The 26059-nt window shown below is 43.0% G+C and overlaps 1 protein-coding gene across 1 annotated transcript in view; it reads right to left on the reverse strand.

The window, feature by feature from the left end:
* The window catches only part of rasef (RAS and EF-hand domain containing), a 79509-nt gene that overhangs the window by 17733 nt on the left and 35717 nt on the right, over nt 1-26059 (reverse strand). Inside the window, exons 5-11 of the mRNA XM_073070614.1 lie at nt 24768-24845; nt 21408-21523; nt 21245-21313; nt 20620-20704; nt 15238-15326; nt 13097-13331; nt 12077-12217 (exon numbers count right to left, since the gene is read on the reverse strand). Of these exons, the coding sequence (XP_072926715.1) occupies nt 12077-12217; nt 13097-13331; nt 15238-15326; nt 20620-20704; nt 21245-21313; nt 21408-21523; nt 24768-24845 (813 nt within the window). The remainder of the gene's footprint in view (nt 1-12076; nt 12218-13096; nt 13332-15237; nt 15327-20619; nt 20705-21244; nt 21314-21407; nt 21524-24767; nt 24846-26059) is intronic.

Below are 26059 nucleotides of genomic sequence, written 5' to 3' on the forward strand. Positions count from 1 at the left end.
TTCTCTTCTTCTTGATCAGATTTTTAACAGCCTTTGTACACCACGATTCTTGTTTCTTACCATCCTGTCCCTGTCTTATTGGAACATACCTATGCAGAACACCAGGCAAATATCTCCTGAACATTTGCCACAATTCTGTCGTACATTTCCCTGGGAACATCTGTTCTCAATTTAAGCTTCCAAGTTCCTGCCTGCTAGCCTCATATTTCCCCTTACTCCAATTAAACGCCTTCCTAACTTGTCTGTTTCTATCCCTCACCAATGCTATTGTAAAGGAGATAGAATTGTAATCACTATCTCCAAAATGCTCTCCCACTGAGAGATCTGACACCTGACTAGGTTCATTTCCCAATACCAGATCAAGTCCAGCCTCTCCTCTTGTAGGCTTATCTGCATATTGTGTCAAGAAACCTTCCTGAACACACCTAACAAACTCCCAATCAATATTTGGGAAATTAAAATCTCCCACCACAACAACCCTGTTAGTGTTACACCTTTCCAGAATCTGTTTTCCTATCTGCCTCTTGATGTCTCCGTTACTATTTGGTGGTCTATAAAAAACACCCAGTAGAGTTATGACCTTCTTCCTGTTTCTAACTTCCATCCACAGAGACTCCATAGGAAATCCCTCCACGACTTCCTCCTTTTCTACAGCCGTGACACTATCTCTGATCAGCAGTGCCACGTCCCCACCTCTTTTCCCTCCCTCCCTGTCCTTTTTGAAGCATCTAAAGCCTGGCACTCCAACTAACCATTCCTGCCCGAGACATTCAAGTCTCTGTAATGGCCACAACATCATAGCTCCAAGTACTGATCCACGTTCTAAGCTCATCCGCTTTGTTCATGATGCTTCTTCAAGTCAAGTCAAGTCAAGTCAACTTTTATTGTCATTTCAACCATAACTGCTGGTACAGTGCATAGTAAAAATGAGACAACATTTTTCAAGACCATGGTTTACATGACACAGTACAAAAACTAGACTGAACTACATAATAAAAAAAACAGAGAAAGCTATACTAGACTACAGACCTACACTGGACTGCATAAAGTGCACAATACACATCTCAAACCATCGGTTTGAGCGCATCCCTTCTCTATCACTTGTCTCCAAGCTTTCTCTATTTGTGAGCCAACTGCCTTTTTCTCTGTCTCTTTAGTTTGATTCCCACCCCCCTGCAATTCTAGTTTAAATTCTCCCCGGTAGCCTTAATAAACCTCCCCGCTAGGATATTGGTCCCCCTCGGGTTCAAGAGCAACCCGTCCTTTTTGTACAAGTCACGCCTGCCCCAAAAGAGATCCCAATGATCCAGAAATCTGAATCCCTGCTCCCTGCTCCAATCCCTCAGCCACACATTTATCCTCCACCTCATTCTATTCCTATACTGTCGCGTGGCACAGGCAGTAATCCCGAGATTACTACTTTTGAGGTCCTGCTTCTCAACTTCCTTCCTAACTCCCCATAGTCTGTTTTCAGGACCTCATACCTATGTCGTCGGTACCAATATGTACCATGGTCTCTGGCTGTTCGCCTTCCCACTTCAAGATATCGTGGACGCGATCAGAAACATCCCAGAATCTGGCACCTGGAAGGCAAACCACTATCTGTGTTTCTTTCCTGCATCCACAGAATTGCCTGCCCGACCCCCTAACTATAGAGTCCCCTATCACTGCTGCCATCCTCCTTTCCCTACCCTTCCGAGCCACAGAGCCAGACCCCCAACAGCACTCAAACAAAAATACTTATTGTTTAGGGAGATAGCCACAGGGGTACCCTCTACTATCTGAGTCTTGCCCTTCTCTCTCTTGACCGTTACCCACTTATCTGTCTCCTGAGGCCCCGGTGTGTCTACTTGCCCATAGCTCCTCTCTATCACCTCCTCACTCTCCCTGACCAGATGAAGGTCATCGAGCTGCATCTCCAGTTCCCTAACCCGGTCCCTAAGGAGCTGCAGCTCGGCACACCTGGTGCAGATGCGGCCGTCCGGGAGACTGGGAGTCTACAGAACTTCCCACATCTGACACCTAACACAGAACACCGGCCTCACACACATACTTCCTGTTTCTTTTCCTCAGAGGTAACTTACCTCGGCTTGACTCGTTATCACCAAAGCCCTACCACTCTGCCTCAGATCACTTCAGTGATGACCTCTCCGCTAGGCAGTGTCTCTCTCTTATGCCTGAACCTTCCCTGCTACTTAACTCACGACTGGTGCTCTAGTTATAGCTGCTGATAGGCCACGTACAATGGACTAATGCCCTCAAAGCTCCCTTTTTAAATAACCGACGCCAACCTGAGAGAAATCTCTTGGTAAAGCTCTCTTAATGCCGCTGATAGGCCACGTGAAATTGAGCTCGCATGCACCACTTGCGCTGGCAGCTCATTCCACACTTTCACCCCCCTCTGAGTGAAGAAGTTTCCCCTCAAACCATGACCTCCTTGAACGCCCACCCAACCTCTGCTTGCATTTACCCTATCTATACCCTTCATCATGTTGTACATCCCTATCAAATCTCCCCTCAATCTTCTACTTTCCAAGGAATAAAGGCCTGACTTATTCAATCTTTCCATACAACTCCAGACTCAGCAACATCCTTGTAAATTTTCTCTGTACTCTTTCAACCTTATTTACATCTTTCCTGTAGGTTGGTGACTAAAGCTGCACACAATACTCTAAGTTTGGCCTCACCAAAGTTTTTTACAACTTCAACATAACACCCCATCTCCATAAATCAAAGTATTGAGTATAAAAGGCCAATGTGCCAACAGCCTTCTTTATGAACCTATCAACCCGCGACACCACTTTCAATGAAATATGGACCTGTATTCCAAGATCCCTTGGTTCTACCATCGTCCTCAGTGCCCTACCATTCACTGTGTAAGACCTACCCTGGTTGGTGTGCAGCTCCTCACAAAGGTCTGCATTAAATTCCATCAGCTATTTTCCAGCTGGTCCAATTCCTTCTGCCTGCAAGCCATGTTAGTCTTCCTCGCTATCCACGACACCCCCAGTCTTGGTGTCACCCACAAATCTGCTGATCCAGTTAACCATATTATCATCCAGATCACTGATATAGTTGACAAACAATAATGGACCCAGCACCGATTCCTGCAGCACTCCACTAGTCAGAGGCCTCCATTCAGAGGGGCAACCATCTACTATCACTCTTATGGCTTCTCTCACTAAGCCAATGTCTAATCCAATGTACTACTTCACCCTGAATGCTAAGTGACCAAACCTTCTTGACCAACCTCCCCTGTGGGGCCTTGTCAAATCCATGGAGACAACAAGCCCTGCCTTGCCTTCATCAACTTCCCTGGTAATTTCCTCAAAAAACTTTCAGACTGGTTAGACACAACCTACCACACACAAAGCCTTGCTGACTATCCTTAACCAAGCTACCCTTAAACAGTTTACTAGATCAATTCTATGGATAGTAAGTTTTCCATAGGAAAAGGGATTGAACAGACTGAAAACATGTTCTTTAGAGAACTTAGGAGATCTCATTGAAAATTGTGACTTTTTTCAAAGGGCTTGTCTGACAAGTTTCAAGGATGAATTTTCCCTTGACTGAACAATTTAGGACTAAGGGCATAGGCAGTTAAAGGCTGGAGAAATCGTTCCTTATCTCACTGACAGAGTGGTGAAGTTTTGGAATTCTGTATTCTTAGTGGCTGTGATACATCAGTAATTGCATTCACTCAAAACAGATGGATAGATTTCTCGGCACATTTGCAATCAAAAGAAGTATGGAATACTGTTAGAAGTAGCACTGCGATAGAACAACTGCAATGACAAGTTAAGTGGTACAAAAGGGCCACATGATCTACTCTGTGGGGACGTGGGGATTCAGTTCCTAGATCTTATATTCCCATAACCAAGTAAAAAATGACAAAGAGCTTCACATCTAATAACATTTTAAGTATACTCTATGGTGATATAGAAAATCCAGCAGCCAGTGAATGAATACAAAAATTAGTGGGATGGATATTAAATAATTTGCTCCAGTGAAACTGGAATAAGGAAATAATGAATCAATATCACTAAAAACACCTTTTCTGAGGTAAATTGTGCTAAATTACTGCCACCAACAGTGAGGGAGCGAGCAATGGTAAGGCGAATTCAAGGGATAAGCTGGTGTGTTGCAAAGACAATGCAGATGGAGTAAGCAATTCGGAGAGAAGTCAGGGTAGAGGAGTTTTGGTGCTTGTACAACTGGCTGGGGGCAAGGTTGGATTGCTCTGGGCTCAGAGGGAAGAACTCGGGGCAAAGGAGATCCAATGGCCCAAGTGCGAGATCGGATTGCTCTGGGCACAGAGGGAAGAACTCGGGGCAAAGGAGATCCAATGGCCCAGGTGCGAGATCGGATTGCTCTGGGCACTGAGCTGATTTGAAGAGCTTGAGAGCAGCTTCAGCCTGTATAGAGAAATCTGAGTCCAGATTAAGCTGCTGAGGGGCATGGACTAGGCCCCGAGCCCTTCGCAGCAGCTGGGTCCTAGTGCAAGGTACGATCTGCTGTTTACACAACTTAAACACCAGCCCAAATCGGAGGCAAGAGCTGATTTCGCTTGCTCTCCGCGATGTTCACTCCTCTCTCCTGGGCACCAGAGCTTTTTGCTGCAGCGGCTCCTGTGTATAATGCAAAGTATAATCTGTTGTTTGGTAAATTTAAACTGAAAAGACAGGGTGATAGGATCAGAGGCGAGAGCCAATTTCACTCGCTTCTGCAATGGTCACTCCTTTCTCCGTGGCACTGAGAGGAAGAAGACAGCCCCAGCTGCCGTGCTCCATGCCCACTAGTATGATGAACTGCTAAGTGAGGCTTTGGGCCTACTCTGGGCTACTCCAGGATTCGGATCTGAGGAATGAATTTGGTTCAGAATGTTCTTGTTTGGTTAAATTGTTTGCATGATTTGCTTTTCCCCCCTTCCTCTTGTACATCGGGTGTTATCTTTTATTTTTTATGATTGGGTTCTTTCAGGTTTCTTGCTTTTTGGCTACATGTAAGCAAACAAATCTCAAGGTTGTATAATTTATACATTCCATGATAATAAATACACTTTGAATCTTTGATATGGCCTGGACTTCAGGAATTGTGCAGTTTTCTTTGTTATTCCTGCAGCCCCCTCCTTTGTGAGAATTGCAAGAGCACTCTTGGGTTGGGTCAAGGGACCCAGGAAATGAGGGAGAGACGTGCAAATTGCCTCGTTCCCCGGCGATGTAAAGTCACGGGACATTGGCCATTGTCTCTTGGAGACACGTTTGTGGATTGCGATGCTATGCTATGTGACAGCCCTCGGGCAAAGTGGGCTGGGTGAAGGGGAGAGATTGCATCATCCCCCCAACCTGATTGACATCTACAACCCTGCAAGTCAGGATAAAAGAGGGGCTGTAGGAACAGCCCCCTCAGACGCACCAGAAGAAACGCTAGCGATCCCGTAATAGCGGGAAGCCATTTGAAGGAAGCCACGTGCGTTCGGTTCCCTTGCCTGGGAGCCGGTGGCTGGTACCACAGAAACGATTTTCTTGAACTAACAACAGGGAACCATCTCCCCCGACTCAACGGCTTGGCCTCATCAAAAGACCCGGGCAAGTTTCTTTTCTCAAAAATCTCTCTCTCTCCAACAAGTGAAAACCCAGCAGTCCCCCAAAGGCTGAAAAGGCCTGCAGGAACTGAGTGACTTTTATATTTCCAACGGACAATATATTATCCCCTAGACAAACGATAGAGCTATTTCTTATTGATGATTATTACTATACCCGCGCTTTTAGATTGAGTAGTGACGATGTATATTATCTGAATGTTTGTATTAATCTTATTTTTGTGCCCCTTTATAAATAAAGACTTTTAAAAATAGTACCATCAGACTTCAACAGACCTCTCTATCTTTGCTGGTAAGTGACCCTATTACGGGGTACGTAACATCTTTAACTTGTTGCATGGAATCTCTACGGCCATGAAGTGGTCCGACAGATCCTCTGAATAAGGGTCCAGATGAAGGATCTCAGCCTGAAACATCGTCTGCTTATTCCTTTCCGTGGCTGCTGCCTAACCTGCTGAGTTCCATCAGCATTTTGTGTGTGTTACTCTATATTTCCAGCACCTGCAGAATCTTGTGTTTATGTCCTCTGATTAACATCACATGCAATAAAATTCAAGATTTCAGCATTATTATTTAAATGCATTTGCAGCAAGGTCTGCAAAAAACCTGCATTGTCTGAAAATACATCAGGCCAAGATGAAATGCGTCGAGCAGGAGAGAATGATACAGCACCCAGGATTCACTGCTGGTGAGACTCAGGAGGAGCCTGGCCCAGAAACTCCCACTCCAGGCAGAGTGGCAGATCACCAGCAGGTGAAGGAAACCATTGGAGGGAGTAGCTACCATGCCAACTATCATAACCAGCGTTGCTACTGAGAGATTCAGCCTAGTGGAGAAGAAAGCCAGCAGAGCCACCTACACGATGAACTGTAAATTGGCTGTAATGCACCACAACCATAAGGCTCAGGAGCAGAATCTGGCTATTCAGCCTATCGAGTCTGCTCCACCGTTCAATCATGGCTAATCCTTCTTTCCCTCCTCAGCCCCACTCCCCACCCTTCTCCCCATATCCTTTGATGCCATGCCCAACCAAGAACCTATCAAGTTCTGCCTTAAGTACACCCAACAACCCGGCCTCCACAGCTGCCTGTGGTAATAAATTCCACAAATTCGCCACCCTTTGTCTAAAGGGATTTCTCTGCATCTCTGTTTTAAATGGACGCCCCTCTATCCTGAGGCTGTGCCCTCTTGTCTTAGACACCCCCAACATGGGAAACATCCTTTCCACATCTCCTCTGTCAAGGCCTTTCAACATTCAAAAGATTTCACTGAGATTCCCCCTCATCCATTCTAGTGAGTCAGACACAGAGCTATCAAATGTTCCTCATATAACTCTTTAATTCCTGGAATCATCCTTGTAAACCTCCGCTGAACCCTCTCCAATGCCAGCACATCTTTTCTTAGATGAGGAGCCCAAAACTGTTCACAATACTCAAGGTGAGGCCTCACCAATGCCTTGTAAAGCCTCAGCATCACATCCTTGCTCTTGTATTCTGGACTTCTTGAAATCAGTGCTAACATTGCAGTTGCCTTCCACATCACTGACTCTACCTGCGAGTTAACCTTTAGGGACTACCAAGTCCCTTTGCATCTCAGATACTCAAATTTTCTCCCCATTTAGAAAATAGTTTATTTATCTTTTTCTACTAAAGTGCATGGCCATGTATTTTCCAACATTGTATTTCATTTGCAACTTTCTTGCCTGTTCCAATCTAAGTCCTTCTAAGTCAATCTAAGTCAATCTAAGTCCTATCTGCCCCCTCAATACCACCTGCCCCTCCTCCAATCTTTGTATTATCTGCAAACTTGACAACAAAGCTATCTATTCCATCATCTAAATCATTGATACACGGATAAAAAGAAGTGGTCCCAACACCGACCCCTGCAGAACACCACTAGTCACTGGCAGCCAACCAGAAAAGGATCCTTTTATTCCCACTCGCTGTCTCCTACCAACCTGCCAATGCTCTAACCATACCAGCAAATTTATAATAATACCATGGGCTCTTAACTTGGTAAGCAGCCTCATGTGTGGCACCTTGTCAAAGGCCATCTGGAAGTCCAAATATACAACATCCACTGCATTCCCTTTATCTATCCTACTTGTAATCTCCTCAAAGAATTCCAACAGGTTTGTCAGGCGAGATTTTCCCTGAAGGAAACCATGCTGACTTTGTCCTATTTTGTCCTGCGTCATGAAGTACTCTATAACCTCATCCTTAACAATTGACTCCAACATCTTCCCAACCACTGAGGTCAGGTTTACTGGTCTATAATTTCCTTTCTGCTGCCTAACTCCTTTCTTAAAGAGTGGAGTGAAATTTGCAATTTTCCAGTCCTCTGATACCATGCCAGATTCCAATGATTTTTGAAAGATCATTACTAATGCCTCTACGATCTCTACCACTACCTCTTTCTGAACCGTAGGGTGCAGTTCATCTGATCTGGGTGACTTAGGTCCTACAGCTTTTTGAGCTGTAATACCTTCTCCCTTGTAATAGTAACTGCACTCAATTCTCTTCCCTCACACCCTTCAATATCTGACACACTGCTAGTGTCTTCCACAGTGTTGCAAAATACTCATTTAGTTCATCTGCCATCTCCTCATCCCTCAGTTATTTCTCCATCTTGATTTCTAGCAGTCCTAATCCACTCTCATTTTTTGTTTTTTCCATACTCAAAAAAGCTTTTACTATCCACTTTGATCTTGCTTGCTAGCTTGCTTTCATATTTCACCTTTTCCTTCCTAATGATTCTTTTAGTTGCTCTCTATAGGTTTTTAAAAGCTTCCCAATCCTCTGTCTTACCATTAATTTTTGCATTGTTGCACGCCCTCTCTTCTGCTCTTACATTGGCTTTGCCTTCCCTTGTCAGCCACGGTTGTACTATTTTGCCATTTGAGTATTTCTTCATTTTTGGAACACATCTATCCTGCACCTTCCTCATTTTCCCCCAGAAACTCATGCCATTGCTGCATCGAGGGCTCCATTCTCTGACTAATAGCACGGGGGGAGGGGGTGAGTGAGGGAGAGAAACCACCACTTGTCAAGCTCAGAAGTAAGCTTAAGACACTGCACAGGGCAGAATGGCAGAGAAGACGGAGAAGAGAGAGAGCGCCAGGAAACGAGTTTCCTTTATTGTCGACCCTATGGATTCCCCAAGCCGATGCAAGGACAGAGACATGGCAGGCAGCTCACAAGCCCCAAACAAGAGATGGATCTGCATCCTCAGAACTCCCTCAGAGACTCAGAGGGAGCGGGAGCTCGGACACAATAGCACCTTACCAAACCCCATCCCCCCCCCTTGCGGTTGAGTTCACTGGCAAGAAGCCTTGCTAGAAGTAGATCCAGGAAGTAATCAGAGAGGCCACAGCTAGTTCCGTCCCTAGTCCCAGCAGAGTACCCTACAGGGTGTACAAGCTCTGCTCTAAGCTCCCCCAGCTAATTTGGAAATCCCTAGCGTTGGGGAAAGGTCACGGACTGGTAGAGGCGGGCATAGGAAATCTGGAAATCCAAAGAGGAGAACTTCAAGCACACTGAGCAGCTTAGATACATCCCACTGCTCAGAGTGGAAGGAAGATACATTTCAATATCGCCTGATGGAGTTTCTTCTCAAAAACGGCTACATCGATTCAACTGTACGGAAAGGAGGGATTCCTGGAGGCCAGAGTGCTAAGAACACATGGGTGTGGATTCACACTGATCAGGGAAGCATGCAAAGGGAAGGGAAAACTAGCTGTACTATGATGTGACCTTGCCAACTCATACAGGTCATTACCACACAAGCTGCTGGAGATCGCGCTGGACCGACATCATGGTCAAAGGAAGATAAAGAACCTCATCCCAGACAACTATAGGAACTTCGGATTGAGACTCTCCTCAGGAACAACCACGCCAATCTGGCACGGTTCAAAAAGGATATTATAACTGGATGCACAAGCTGAGTGGTCCCCTTCTCCCTGATCATGGATACACTGGTTAAGTGGAGTGGCCCTCTGACTAGGACAGGTGTGTGTGGCAGTCCCCAGTCCGAGACCTTGTTGATGACCTCCTGGTGACACCTACACCGCTCCCAGGCAGTAGATGGATCCTCTCCAGGGGCTCGAGAAGATCACTGCATGGGCAAGGTTTAACTTTATAAGCCGGAGAAATCCCAGTCTCTGGTGCTAAAGTAAGGCAGACTTATGGACAACTGTTGTTTCTCCTTGGATGATATTGATAGCTCATCCATCTCCAAGAAACCAGGGGAGATCCAGGGGTAGATCTTTGACTGCAGCCTGAGACTGCCATCCAGAAGAACACCAAGGAGTTCAAAGTCTGGATCACCAGTGTGGACAAGTCAGGCCTACCTGGCAAATTCAAGGCCTGGATCTGCCAGCGTGGCATCCTTCCCAAATCCTATGATCCACACTAATATATATGGTACTCATTTCAACAATTGAGGCAATTGAAAGAAAGATCGATGGCTACCTTTGAAGATGGCTGGGACTCCCACGTAGCCTGAACTGCATTGCTCTGTATGGGAAGAGGAATAAACTGCAGTTTCCCTTCAGTAGACTGAACGAGGAGTTGAGGGTTTCCCATACAAGAGAATTGCTGCTGTCCAGAGATTCCACCAACCCCAAAGTCTCAAGGGTAGGCATTGAAGTGGGAGTGGAGATGACCAAGTCACGTCTGAGGCACAGGGATCTGGCAGGGACAGAGACAGCTGGTCAAGTGGGGCTTGGCAGCTTCCCTTCAACCCATTTTGACCATGTCCAGTGCAGGGACAGACGCAAACTGCTCCAGGAAGAAGTGTAAGCAGCTGTCGAGGAAGTACGTACCACCAGGATGGTAGGAATGGGGCAGCCAGGAGCTTGGAGAACGAACCACCAGGATAGTAGGAATGGGGCAACGGGGAGCTTGGACAAGGTGGGAGGGTGTGCTGAAGCAGAAGATCTCCTGGCTCAACATCTGGCAGGCAGCACACCAATGCATCATTTATGATTCAGGCCACGTACAATGTCCTGCCTAGTCTAGCAAAGCTTTTATGCTTGGGACAAAAGCGAGGCACCACTGTGTCCTCTCGGCCCTGACAGACCCTGGAACACATCATCAGCACCCTGGCAGAAGGCTGCTACCACTGGCGCCACAGATGAGAATGCTACCAGGAACCTGGGCTGGCACCCAACAGCTTATAAACGATATCATTCCAGATTTTTTTAATAAGTTAGAAGCAATCATTTTTCAATCACATTGTGAGTGTAAAGGTGAAGGTTATTGCATTCTTTCAGGGGTATTTCCCCCGTGAAATAGCTGAATACAATACTTTATTTAATATTAGCAGTCAATACAAAAACAGTCCCCTTCACCATTTAAAGACCATGAGTTCTCTGAACTGACAACCTATCCCACAGCTAATAAAACAGCTTCTACTTTTGCCTAATGTGCATTGCCATCCATTGAGTTGCAATGGGTTACACATTTAATTTCTCGCAGTTCCTCATCACTATGTTGCTATGGAATGTCACCATGTGAAGGAAAGTGACAGAAAGAAAAGGAACCAAGAGTGCTCCATTCATTGCCCTGAAGTAATCCTAGCAGTCAACCGTTCTCCAATATTGTGGGCAGATTTCTTGCTTATTCTCTGGAGTTCAAAAGGTTCTGTCACTGAGGGACAATGGAGAAATCAGACAGGAAGCTACAGTAGACTTAATTAGGTAGCATTTGAAGCATGAGATATCTTAGTGCCTTGAAATAATACCAAAGGGTTAGTCAATGCCCTCGATAGCGCACTTCCATTCTTAATGAAAATAACTGAAGAATCTGGCAGAGATAATGTGCACATTGCCAAATTCCATAATATTTTATTCTCATCATCTCTGCACAATTCAAACTGGAAGGGAAGTACAGGAAAGGACTAGGAATTCAAACATGAACATTCAAAGCTGTCCCATCAGTAAAGCAGATCATGTTTTTCTTACCTCTCTTTCTCTCTCAAATGTCTTAATACCTTGACAAATTTAGATAATTTTTGTTAAAGAAAGATTTGAAAATTTCAACTAATCAGTATTCACATACTTCTGGAAGAGAATGTTCCCAATTTCTACCATCTTTCCTCTAATTTTATAACAGTGTCTCTTCTTGATATATTCTCCTTCCGGAGAAACAGATTCTTCTTGCCCGCCCAATTAAATTTTAGCTTTAAAAATTTTGATCAAATAACTCCTACAATTAATAACTTAAAAGAACACCAACATTTTAATGGAACCTATGATTCACATTTATCAAATTCAAAGCACATTGTTCACACAATCATTAAACACATTTGTTTTACTAATGTGCAATGCAATTATCATACAAGAGTTCGAGATTAGTTAGATCACAATCAGAGACTTTCATCAGCTACTTACAATGTGACCAAAACATTACATAAACAAAAAAACTGAACTCATAAAACTGAGTATTATTTAAAAAGTTGCAACATGTGTCCTACCTGTGGGGAAAAGGCAGAACTACAACGCTGCAATGAATTAGCTCCAGAGTTGTTCCAGTTCACTGCTTGAGCTGACTGCCACTCCAAAACGGTATTCATACTATCCTGACTGAAAGCTTCTTCATCGTGGATTTCAGGCACCTACAAAACAGTTGCAAGTATACAGTAAGTGTCCAGCAACGATCCCTAATATCAGTGAACAATTCAAGCTTTGCAGTCTGTCCCTTCCAATGTATAGATATATTGCTTCATTTTACAGTTATTGCATTCAAGATTTCTGTCTTGTGACAACTGATTATCTTCTACAGATCAAGGAACATCAAAGGTCAAGGTAAATTTATTACCAAAGTGTGTACATGTAAATCTGATTCTAAATGTCACTACCCTGAGATTCATTTGCTTGCAGGCATTCACTGTAGAACAAATACAATAGAATCAATGAAAAACTACACAATCTGTGCAAATACAAAAAAAAAGCAAATAAATAATACTGAGAGTGCAAGTTCTACAGTCCTTGAAAGTGGATCCATAGGTGTGGGATCAGTTCCGTGCGGAGGTGAGTGAATTATCAAAGCTGTTTCAGGAGCCTGATGGTTGAAGGGTAATAACGGTTCCTGAAACTGGAGGCTCCTGTACCTCCTTCCCAATGGCAGCAGCATGGCCTGGATGGTGGGGGTCCTCAATGATGAATGCTGTTTTCTTGCGGCTGCTCACCTTGTCTTTGTGCTCAAAAGGTGGAAGGGCTTTACCTGTGATGGAGTGGGCTGTACCCATTACTTTTTGTATGCTCTTCCATGCAGAATGAATATGACCCTCCTTTTATTCCTTGTGTTTTGCACTCAAACTAAAAGCACCTTCAGAGCATTCTGTGCCATTAACTAATAGGAAAGGCCCTTAAAATTGTTCACTCAACTTTTGTGGTAGTTAAAAACCCAATCGTGTGTTCATTTATAACTTGTGTCTTTTTAATGCTCTATATGCAACATACTAAAAATATTAATCATTTGTTTAGGTACTTACATCAGTGTCAGAGGCATCACAGTCAAAAGCTTCTTGTGTGCGCTGCGACCTTTCAAAATTTCTTTGATACTTGCACTCCACCTCTGAATCATAATCATTTGAATCCCTCATGGTGGACATACCACTGTCAAAGCAGCTTTCGGATAAGCTCTCAACCTCGCAGCTGCTTCTGCGCATGGGATCACACACGGCAAGCGACTCATAGTCTTCACCTTGGTAAGAGGATCTGGATGACCTATCAAAACAAACTGCTGTTTGTCACTGTCACTGGAGTTTAGAGTTGGTAGATTTAGACTCTTTAAGGCAACCCAAGCACCCCTCGGAATGAATCGTAGGGATATTCTATGCCACGGGCTCCAATGTGTTTAATAACTCTAGAAGGATAAGCCATTTCTGAGCTCAGCTAAATACTTAACAGATTAGCCTTCTTCAGATTTGGTCCCAAAGTGTTTGAATCACTGATGCAGTCAGATAGATATCTAGATGAAATGAAGATATTTCTTGTATTTTAATATCTAGCTGTGGTGTGGTCATTAAATTAAAAACTTTCTGACAAAAGAAAAACATTTGAAATAATTCATACCGGGTTAGAGGATGCTAGGGTCACAACATTGAAGGAATTACCATTGTTAAGTGCCATTCCTACCAATCATTGAAGTCTCCCAGATACTACCCATGTTATGATTCATGACTGACTTTCTCATATACTAATCATAAACCAACTTCTAAGATAAATGTCAATGCCACTTTTTAAGCAGGTAAATTTTTAGTCTGCTCCAGATTCAATTATTGAATTTGACCACTTTCAGAATGTTTCTCACTTCTCATTTTATCTTAATTATGTACACAAAATATAGCAGAGGTAGATGTTAATCCATTTACAATAAGGGGAATGGGAGTCAATGCAATTTGTTGCCAAAATGTACATCACCTTTTGACCTACTAAATACATTCCGTGACCACTTTATTAGGTATTCCTTCTTTTCTAATCATAATAAACTGTCTCGGCCCAAAATGACTATTTATTAATTTTCACAGATGCTGCCTGACCTGCTGAGTTCCTCTAGCCTTTTGTGTGTTGCACTTGCTTGTAATGGCAAATGTCTAATCAGCCAATCATGTGACACCAACTCAACGCATGAAAACATACAGACATGGTCAAGATGTTCAGTTGTTCAGACTAAACATCAGAATGAGGAAGAAATGTGATCTAAGTCTCTTTGAAAATAGAATGATTGTTGGTGCCAGATGGGGTGGTTTGAGTATCTCAGAAACTGCTGATCTCCTGGGATTTCCACGCAGAGCAGCCTCTAGAGTTAACAGAGAATGGTGCAAAAAGAAACATCAGTGTGTGGCTATTCTGTGGCCAGAAACAGTTTGTTAATAGGAGAGGTCAAAGGCCAGGCTGATTCAAGCCAACAAGAAGGTGACAGTAACTCAAATAACCATGTGTTAGAACCGTGGTTTGCAGAAGGGCATCTCTGAATGCACAACTTGTCAAACCTTCAAGTGGATGGGCTACAGCAGCAGAAGACCATGAACATACAATCAGTGGCCACTTTATGAGGTATAGAAGGTACCAAATAAAGTGGCCACTGGGTATTAATCTGGCTTTCTTGGGATTTTCATAGTGCTGGACTAGTATAATTAAGTTTCCAGTTTCCCCATTTAGTTTAAAAGGAACATGGGAAATAGAACCCAGTGAGCAGGTGTCAAAATGATGAAGTTTAATTTTCTGACATTATACTTCATTTGCTAGAAGCTTCCCTTCCCACCTATTCATGTCCCTTTGAAACCCCTTCCCACCCCACCTTCACAACTTAAATGCCTAACCCACCTTTGTGTCAGAAACAAACTTAGCAGTGTTAGCTTTGGTCCCCTCCTCCAAGTCATTTATGCAAACTGTAAAAATTTAACAATCTAGCGCATGTCTGTGTGGCACTCATTACATCTAGCCAACTAAGAAAAAAGCATTTAGCCTAACACTTTCCCGTGTGACATCCAAACTTCCATCCAATCAAATGTTACTTTCAACATTGTGATCTTTATTTTCCATAATAGCCTTGATTGCCATTCAGGTCATCCACCTTTATAACCCACTGGTCTTTCAAGAGAAAATTGTGATGTGTGAAGATGTTCACCTGTCATATAACATAGGAGAAGAATGACGCTCATTGAGTCTTGGGCTACTCCTTAATGCAGCAGATCCTGGTGATGAACTTGTAGCACGCTGTAATACAAAAAAAAATGTTATTTGTATGTAACAGTATTTTAATGTGAAACTGCTGGGTTCACCTGTTAAAGTTTCTATCACTTAAAAAGCAGTTACATGGACAAATGGGTTAGCTTTGCCTTCTTGTAGAGATCCTTCAGTTCAACTGGTTTCTTTCCGACAGCTCAAATAGCCTCGAGTACCTTTGCTACTTCAAGTCCATTTAAGAACAACGGAAAATCATGTTCACAGCACATTGGGAGCCAATCTGATACAGGTAGTCCCTGAGTTACGAATGTCCGACTTACGGACAACTCGTACTTACGAACCGAGGAAGGAGAATGCCGTCTGCCATTTTAAGTCGTTGCCGTTGACACTGTGTTGAGTGTTTAACTCTGCATTTCATTTAAATTTTTCTTAGTAAGATTCACCCTGACCCCGCCCGCACCCCCCCCCCCCCCGTTCCGGTCGGATGGTGGCGCAGTGAGATCAGCGCCGGGCTGGAGAATGGAGTTTCCCAAGTTTGATGCAGTGATAGACTGTTCCCGTGCCGGGTTGATGTTGATCTAGTGACTCCGTACCATCTGTGCTGGGTTGATGTCAAGCTCACAACTCGACCTCATAAAGAAAAAACACTGCCACCTCCAGTTTAAATTCCCACACGGAATATTGTGGATGATCAAATACCCAAACCCAGCACAGCCTGCACTTGTCCTATTTAGCCTGTCTCAATTCGGTGGTCCCTAGGACCCAGCGGACCTCGAGAGCCGGCAAAGATCGGGAGCTGTCGCCCACAGTGCTTCTGTTCCATTGATGGGAAGCGATCGCGATTGAAAATAAAGTGGAAATGATAAAGCGTTTGGAAAGAGGTGAAACACCATCAGTCATTGGAAAAGTGTTAGGCTACAGTCTGTCAACAATCGGAACAATTTTAAAGGATAACGGATAAAGTGAGAATAATGGAGCATGTGAAAGGCCCTGCCCCGATGAAAGCTACAATTACTAGTAAGCAACGCAATGGTTTAATTATTGGAATACATACGTTTCTTAAGTGTTTTATATGCATAGAAAGGTAAAATATATACTATATACTAAGTCAAACATTTGACTAACTGACGCTAAATAATACTGGATGTACTTGTTCCGACTTAAAGACGGACTCAGGCACGGAACTCATACGTAACCCGGGCACTGCCTGCAATTTAAACAAAAACTGCAAGAGAGTTGACTCAAGAACAAAGTAGAAAATTACGAACAATATGATAGATGCATCTTAAGATGAAGTTAGACTAAAAAGGGAAGTTGGACTAAAAAGGGAGATCTGCATTTCTATAGGACCATAAGACATAGAAACTGAATTAGGCTATTTGGCCCATCAAGTTTGCTCCATCATTCCATCTGGCAGATTTATTATCCCTCTCAACCCCATTCTCCTGCCTTCTCCTGTGATGTTTGCCACCTTGACTAATCAAGAACCTTTCAACCTCAGCTTTAAGTATACCCAATGACTTGGTCTCTACATCTGTACATGGCAATGAATGCCACAGATTCACCATCTTCTGGCTAAAGAAATTCCTCGTCTCTGTTCTAAAAGGACAGAAAATAGTCTGGTCAGCAACTCTTCCATCAATGCTAGTATCTTTTCTGTAATACCATGGGCTCTTATCTTGTTAAGCAGCCTCAAGTGCAGTCTCTTATGAGATTGTGACATCTGGCCCTGGACTCCCCCACTATAGGAAACATCCTCTTCATGTCCACTCTATGTAGGCCTTTCAATATTTGATAGGTGTCAATCAGATTCTCCCCACTCCACCCCAATTTTCTACACTCCAGTGAGTAGAGGTCTAGGGCCATCAAATACTCCTCATACATTAGACCTTTCAATCCCAGAATCATTTTTGTGAACTCCTCTGGACCCTTTCCATACCAGCACATCTTTTCTTAGACAAAGGACTCAAAACTGCTCAGGATATTCCGAGTGCAGTCTGACCAATACCTTTTAAAACCTCACCATTATATTCTTGCTTTTATGTTAGTCCTCTTGAATTGAATGCTAAAGTACCATTTGCCTTCCTTATCACTGATTCAATCTGCTAGTTATCCTTTAGGGAATCCTGTATGAGGACTCCCAGATCTCTCCACGCCTGATTTTTGAATGTTCTCCCCATTTAGAAAATAGTCTATGCCTTTGTTGTTTTGTCTAAAGTGCATGCCCAAACACTTCCCTACACTGTATCCCATCTGCCACTTCTCTGCCAATTTTTAAAATATGTCTACATCCTTCTGTAGACTCCCTGCTTCCTCAACCCTACCTACCCCTCCACCTATCTTCGTATTGGCCACAAACCTGGCCATACCACCATCAATTCTGTCATCCAAATCATTGACATATAATACTGGGCACCAACCAGAAAGGGTCCCCTTTATTCCCAATTGTTGCCTCCTCCTAGTAAGCAACTCTTTCATCCATGCGAGTATCTTTCCTGTAGTAACATGGGCTCTTATCTTGTTAAGCAGCCTCAAGAGCAGCAGCCTTCTGAAAAGCAAAGTAAACAACATCCACAGACTCTTCTTTGTCTATCCTGCCTGTTATTTCCTCAAAAAATTCCAGTAGATTTGTCATGCAAGGAAATCATGCTGACTTTGGCCTATTTTATCAAGTGCTTTCAAGGACTCCAACATAATGTATTCATTACAGAACACCCAATCCAGAACTGCCTTTCCCCTTGTGGGCTCAACTATAAGCTAATCTAAAAAGTCACATAGTAAACATTCTAGAAATTCTCTCTCTTGGGATCCAACACCAAACAAATTTTCCCAATCTATCTGGATATCGACATCCCCTATGGCTATCATAACATTGTCCTTTTACAAACCTTTTTCTATTTCCTATTGTAACTTGCACTAGCATCCTGGCTGCTGCTTGACGGCAATTTCATAGCATAATTCATTTCTCAGGACAGCCCAAAGTGCCACACTGTCAACGCATCAAGTTTTGACAGTCTCGATAGAGTGAACTATTGGTAGAGCAATAACAGATCTTTATTACACCTTAAGACATCGGAGCACAATTTGGCCATATGCCCTGTCAACTTTGATCTTTTACCTCGACTTGAGCAGTCAGCTGGAGCCGCAAAGTCAGTGAAGTACAGCAGCGACACAAGCCTTTGGCCCACTGAGTCTGAGTCAACCATCAGGCACCCCTTTCTGAATTAATCCCAACTCTGGCCCATTTTATTCTCCCCACGTTGCCATCAACTCCCCAGATACCCCTACTCAATGAACTCTGGGGGCAATTTACAGGAAGCCATTTAATGTTCCGTCCCACAAATTCCTAGGACGCAGGAAGAAACCCTGGCTGAAGAATATGAAAGACAGAAGTTCAGGTCATGGCTGCACCTGGATCACTGGAGCAATGAAGCAGCAGTTCTACTGTTCAATGTTATATTTCATCTGGAAAACCATTTGGAGCAATCCAAGAATGTACAGAACTGGTTCCAAAGACAACAGTTAGGACACAGTTCTAAACACAAGTAACTCTGCATATGTTGGTCATCTTGAGCAACACAAACAAACGGTACATTTCTGACTTGGGTTGAGCTATCGCCCATGTTTCCACGTGAAGCTAATACCTGCAGGAAGAATACAGAATGGGCAGACCAGGCGCAGCACACAATGCTGATTTGATGCAAATATTGCTATTTTAGAGCTCAACAATGGAGCTCCCAGCGGGTGCTTAACAATGGCAAAGGAACAAATACTCACAAGGAGGAGGACTAATCGGGTTGATCACTACCACGTGTCTTCAGATTTTTTTCATTTACTCTTGATTCAAATCACTGGTGTTTAGTGTTTCTAACGAAAAGCTTCTGAAGTTGACTGAAAGAGTTTTGCCAGGAGTTGAGGTTTACTTCAACTCTTTCCCAACAGCCAGATCTGGCTACATTAGTAACTACATAATGCAAAACATTATGACTGGGAAAATGGAACAAAGCTAATTGAGGAGAGGAAAAAATGTACGTGCAAATAACTCTCAGCAGGAGACCACTGTATATTCATCCAGTACCTTCAGTGATTAATTCTGAATTTCAGCAAGCAACAATGCTCAAGGCACCCATAGCAATAATATTGCCCTAGCCAAAAAGTATACTGAACTGTAATTGGGGGGCAGGGGGAGTGACGGGAGGAGGGGTGTCAAGAATCACATTGAAAACATCACTACAGACATTAACTGCAACAAAGCAGGTTTCTTCCAAGATGAGGCTGTAAGTATTTGGAAATTAAATCAGATTGCCATCTACTACTGAAAAAAAATGGAGTTTATACATCGTCAAGGATTTCAAGAGTATAGAAAACACAACTTGCTAAATTACTAGACCAACTGATGGAGGGCAAGGCATTTTCACAGGCATTTCAGGCTTTGCTGGCACCTTAGGTGTGGACTTTGTGTGTAATTATTAGCCTTGAACGCAAAAAAACCACCAAACTTGTGATACCACAAAAGATCACGCCTCCTGTAGATGGAGGACTACATCCACCAAGGTCTCCAATGTTGCATTTGAAAACAAGAAGCTCACTTTCTCATTGTATCTTATAGCCCTTCTAGTACTATTACCTCCAAAGTAACCAACGCAACACATTTTCGAGAGTGCGGGCACAATTCAGTAGAGCAAGCTAGCTTAACCATTTGATGCGAAGAGCCACCAGTACTGTCTGGAAGTGCATATCATCACAGTAACCTTGCAACATGAATTGCTCTCAGCCTGCAATTGACTGAACAGACACAAGATAATCATGCATAATGACCCTTACATCTGTTCTTTGGCACTATCCAATTTGGCCTCAACATCTACAGAAACTGGCCTTCACTGCAACATCAGTCATGACTGATGTGCTGAACTAGGGGAGACAGCTGAAGTTCCTAGCTTCAACACAAGAGATTCTGCAGATACTGGAAACCTTGAGCAATACATACAAAATGCTGGAGGAACTCAGCAGGTCAGGCAGGATCTAGAGAGGGGATTAAACAGTCAACATTAGGACTGAGTCACTTCACTGTTTAACCCTGTTTATTCCCAGTGCTGCCTGACTTGCTGAGTTCCTCCAGAATTTTGTGTGTGTGTTGCTGAACTCTCTTATGCACCTGTTTGAGACACATGTTGACACTCAAAGGAAAAGGCATATAAAGCAATGCTTACAAATGCAAATCTTGGAGGTAAACAAAGACAATCTGTTAGGTTAACTAGAGTGTGCTTCATACCCAGATAACAATCTACCACAATCCATTTATACACTTCAGTTCAATACTCACCAGAGATCTATTATATTTGCTCAAGCTGCTTTCAAGAGCAGAGCGCAGCCCATCATTACTGTCATGTAGTTTTCGATTAGCAGATCTGTTTTTTTAAAAAAAGAAAACACTTATAATGACCAGATATTGCAAATTAATATAATATTAACACCTTACAAAATATTGAAATTTCACATTATATAACAAGGCAGATCGAGACAAAAACTCTACCAATATACTCAGAATAAAATGTGATTTCAAATCCAATTCTTGTATTTACAATTACTGATGCAAACAAAATTATAATAATTAATATAAATGTCGGGGGGGGGGAAGAGGGAGCTTTCAACACAGAAAAAAAGGAGTAAAAATGGCAGCTTGCCTTGGCTTGATTACAACAGAATCTAGATGAACTGGAGAAGCAGGAAAGGAAGAGCACAGGGGTTCCCAACCTGGGTCCACGAACCTTTTGCTTAATGGTATTGGTCCATGGCATAAAAAACGGTTGGGAACACCAGGAATAAGCAGATGGATTTTAGCTCAATGTTGCCTTTTGCTAAGTTAAAGCCTTGAAGTACAAAATACTCAACTATGTCTGTAAAGAATTAACCATTAATTATTATATAGTATTTAAAAACATAATTACTGAAGCATTTCAATTTGTCGTGTTAGGTTGTCTCTATCCTCCGTATACTCTCTGACCACATCATGGTCCCTGCAATAGAAGTAAACAGTGTTAGATGAGAGTTAAAACACTTTGTACACAAAGCTGCACCGGGCACATAAACAGGTATTTCTAGTCTTCTTACCTTTCTAAATTCAAACTTTGATCCATAAAATCACTTTTCAGAGCGTCTACTTCACTCTGCAGCAACATTATTTCTGTTTGTGCTTCAAGTAGCTCTTTCCTCAGCTTATCATTTTCCTAGAGAAAGAAAATAAGCATTAATCAGCTTTCACTGCATTACAGCCCTAAAAGGGGGCTACCACTAGTAGTTCCCCGGATAAAGTCAGGAGATGTTGAATAGGTCCCACACCAGAGGACAACCTCAAACCTATTGAAAGGAGATGGATCAGAGGCTCAAGACTCAGCTACAGAATCAGCTTATTTACAGTAAGAGACATATTAAGGTACAAAGCACAAAACCTTGCCTCACGACACCCACTGCTTGGATACCATGGGAACAACTAGTTCCCAGTATCACAACAAGGCTTCCACCCAACTTGTGGCACAAGTCAAACTATCCTTAATACTGGGAATAATATTGTAAGCATGACTAATTTTTGATGGGAAGTGTATGCACTACAGATCACAATGCTATTTGATACTGTTAATTTAATGTGATGACATTGGCATCAAATGCCACATTACACAAAATCTCTTGCCCAAATGATACAGTTGTTATTCAAATAGAGAAATTCAAAGTCAATAACAGTCTCCCTCCATTTATATGAATTTGTGTACAGTCCCACATCAACGATGCCACATCATAATGAACCAGAATGTCAAATTGAAATTCAATCTGAATAAATGCATATGCTCTAAACAAATGTCAGATGAAACCTTCAGCAGCAGAAACAACCTCCCACCAGTTACCCTGACAAGGTTACCTTAGAAATCCATTCTTCCGCGATTACAAAGTAACAAGGAGAATTTCTTGCTTTATACACAGCATTCTGGACACGCTGCTGGAGAGGCAGGAGGTTAAAGGCAGCGTGCTTGGGAGGGGGAAAGAATAGCTCATGAGGGGAGACGATAGAGGGATATAAAATTATGATGTGTATAGATAGAGTGTATGCAAGCAGGCTTTATGCACTGAGGCTAGGGGAGAAAAAAAACCCAGAGGACATGGGTTAAGGGTGAATGGGGTAAAGTTTAAAGGGAACATTGGGGGGGGGGTCTTCACACAGAGAGTGGTGGGAGTGTGGAATGAGCTGCCAGATGAAGTAGTAAATGCGGGCTCACTTTTAACATTTAAGAAAAACTTGAATAGGTACATGGATGAGAGGTGTATGGAGGGATATGGTCCAGGTGGGACTAGGCAGAAAAATGGCTCAGCACAGCCAAGAAGGGCCAAAAGGCCTGTTTCTGTACTGTAAATGTTCTATGGTTCTACTAGGCTGCCATATCTATTCAGAGTCTTTGGGCAGCATTTATTAACCCAAACCCCAACAGCTACTGTGAAATGTTGCAAACTCCAGCCATAATAAAGCGCATGATACTGTCCAATCAGGGAAGGCCAAGATCAACAATGACTCAGGCCAGTTCCAGGCTGAAGGTGGAGATACCGGCAACACCTTTTGTTTACAGAACCCCATTACATTACAAGAGGATCGTAGATACCCTCTACTCTGCAAGGGCTGAATGAATAATGTTCTCCTTCAGAGTGAACAAGGCAGTTTTCAGCAACATTCTACAGCACAGAATGCTATTTAATGCATGCACATTACAATGCAACCATGTCAGCTTGTTACTGTGGTGCAATTAAAAGGGGTTCCAGTTCCTCAAAAGGCAGAACAAGCATGGGAGTCTGCGTTCAGTACACCGACAGCAATTCTGCAGCAGTTAACTGCGCCACCTGCAATGAAGCCTGCACAATAAGAATGATAGAAAGCATTCCTGTGCTTGGTTTTTCACCAGAATAAAAGAGTAAATTATTGGAGGAAGTGATAAAGCAACTTTAAGAAGTTGAAGATTTTGGAAAAAGAAAAAAATTGTTGACATGCATATCCAGGATTTCTTGTGATGTAGCAACGGTGGTGTGGGAATGCACACAAATTCAAATAGATGGAGGGAGAATCTCATTAACTTTGAATTTATGTATTTGAATAACGGCTCTGTTCCACTTGGGCTACAGAGTTTGTGCAATGTGGCATTTGAAGATGTCTTGAATTTCTGTACTTTAAATTAATAAATCTTACAATATCACTGTCAATTTCACAGAAGTGACCAAAATTAGTAATTTATTTGCCTTAAGAATTAGGCATCCAAATATTCAGAATTTTCTGCAATTACAATATTAAATTGACATTGTGCATATTGATCAAAAAATTCAGAAGCAGCTGCAATTTCACATACAAAAAATTTATTTAGAACAGGGGTTCCAAACCTTGTTTATACCGTGGGCCAATACCATTAAGTGAGGGGTCCATGGACCCCAGCTTGGGAACCCCTGATTCCAAATAAAAAGCAATTATTGTCATTTTCATGTTAAATATTTGTCAAGAAAAATTGTCAAGCAATATTTCTTGGCCAATGATGCATCTGGATATGAACTTAATAGTGTCCTCCTCTGTGTGATGCCCCCCTTGTGCTACTGGGAAATTTGGTCCACAGTATCTGAGGAGAAGTCATTACGTGCTCTCAGAACAACCAAAGTTGATTTGACTATCTCTGTGATTTAAAGCTAACGTCCCAGAGCAGATCCCAATCCATCCTTGGGAACCCTGATCTGAAGGTTATTGGGGTCTCCCTACCTTCTGTCTAAGACCTCTTTCAGAGTTGATGCCTCCAGAAGACACGGTACATCATTAAAGACCCCTCACACCCTCTCCATGAACTGTCTGTTCTTCTGCCATCAGCCAAACGTTACAGGAGGATCAAAACTAAAACCACAAGGCTACTAAACAGCTTCCTCCCACAGGCAGTCAGACTGCTAAATAGCTGCTCTACCTGACTCTGCTTTGGACACTTTTAACTTGCACTGGACACTTATAACTTGTTTTTAACTGATATGTGGCTGTTGTGTTTTACTATTTATTGTTATGTTTATTATTTAGTGTTGCGTTTGTTATGTTATGATTGCACTGCTCCTGGGAAACGCTGTCTCATTCTGCCCTGCACAGCTGATGTACGGTTAGAATGACAAAAAAGTTTTTGAATCTTGAATTTAGGAGGATATTAACATCCATTACAACACACTTCCAGGCTCCTCAGCCAAGCCTCTACACAACCACCACGGCATTTATCCACGACCCAACTTGCAACTGCAAGGCCACTCCAATATGCAACCACATTTTCAAATTATTTCTTGTTTTCCTTCAAAGAGAAAAAAACAGGTGTGCCCAGAGATCCTACTCAAACGCCAAATAGAATTTCTTTTTTATTTCTTTTCAGTTGAATGCTGCTGAGAGCTTTAGGACAGATCTATAGAAATTGTTTTACTTACTAGGGTGAAATCATTTATTTTTCTTTTTAATGCAATGCTTTCATCCTTTGAACTATCTGATCTGAATTGTTCTTCTAACTGTAAGAAAAAAAAACACAATTCAGGTTCTCTCATCATGATAAAGAAAGCATAATGGCAAGTGATTTTTATACAAAAGCTCACTATGTCCAACAAGACAAAATAAAAATCCTTAAAACCATGTCTATGTGCACTATAATCAGGGCAAGGACTTTCGTCTGGTTTAAGGTACTCTAGCATGAAACATCCAAGCCAAACCTGCCTGGACTTAGGGACTGTACCACCTGCAAACTTGCAGGCTGGAACTGCGCATACCAAGAGTCAGGAAAGTTGCCACATCCAGGTACAACAACTCACACAAAATGCTGGTAGAACACAGCAGGCTAGGCAGCATCTATAGGGAGAAGCGATGTCGACGTTTCGAGCCAAGGCCCTTCGTCAGGACTAACCGAAAGGAAAGATAGTAAGAGATTTGAAAGTAGAGAGGGGGAGGGGGAAATGCGAAATGATAGGAGTAGATCAGAGGGGGTGGGATGAAGCTAAGAGCTGGAAAGGTGATTGGCGAAAGTGATACAGAGCTGGAGAAGGGAAAGGATCATGGGACGGGAGGCCTCAGGAGAAAGAAAGGGGGGGGAAGCACCAGAGGGAGATGGAGAACAGGCAAACAACTAAATATGTCAGGGATGGGGTAAGAAGGGGAGGAGGGGCATTAACGGAAGTTAGAGAAGTCAATGTTCATGCCATCAGGTTGGAGGCTACCCAGCCGGTATATAAAGTGTTGTTCCTCCAACCTGAGTTTGGATTCATTTTGACAATAGAGGAGGCCATGGATAGACATATCAGAATGGGAATGGGACGTGGAATTAAAATGTGTGGCCACTGGGAGATCCTGCTTTTTCTGGCAGACCGAGCGTAGGTGTTCCACGAAACGGTCTCCCAGTCTGCGTCGGGTCTTGCCAATATATAAAAGGCCACACCGGGAGCACCGGACGCAGTGTACCACACCAGCCGACTCACAGGTGAAGTGTTGCCTCACCTGGAAGGACTGTCTGGGGCCCTGAATGGTGGTGAGAGAGGAAGTGTAAGGGCAGGTGTAGCACTTGTTCCGTTTACAAGGATAAGTACCAGGAGGGAGACAGGTGGGAAGGGATGGGGGGGGGACGAGTGGACAAGGGAGTCACAAGGGATCCTTGCGAAAAGCAGAAGGGGGGGAGGGAAATATGTGTTTGGTAGTGGGATCCCGTTGGAGGTGGCGGAAGTTATGGAGAATTATA

This window comes from Hemitrygon akajei, chromosome 2 (genome assembly GCF_048418815.1).
Source record: "Hemitrygon akajei chromosome 2, sHemAka1.3, whole genome shotgun sequence".
Taxonomy (NCBI): domain Eukaryota; kingdom Metazoa; phylum Chordata; class Chondrichthyes; order Myliobatiformes; family Dasyatidae; genus Hemitrygon; species Hemitrygon akajei.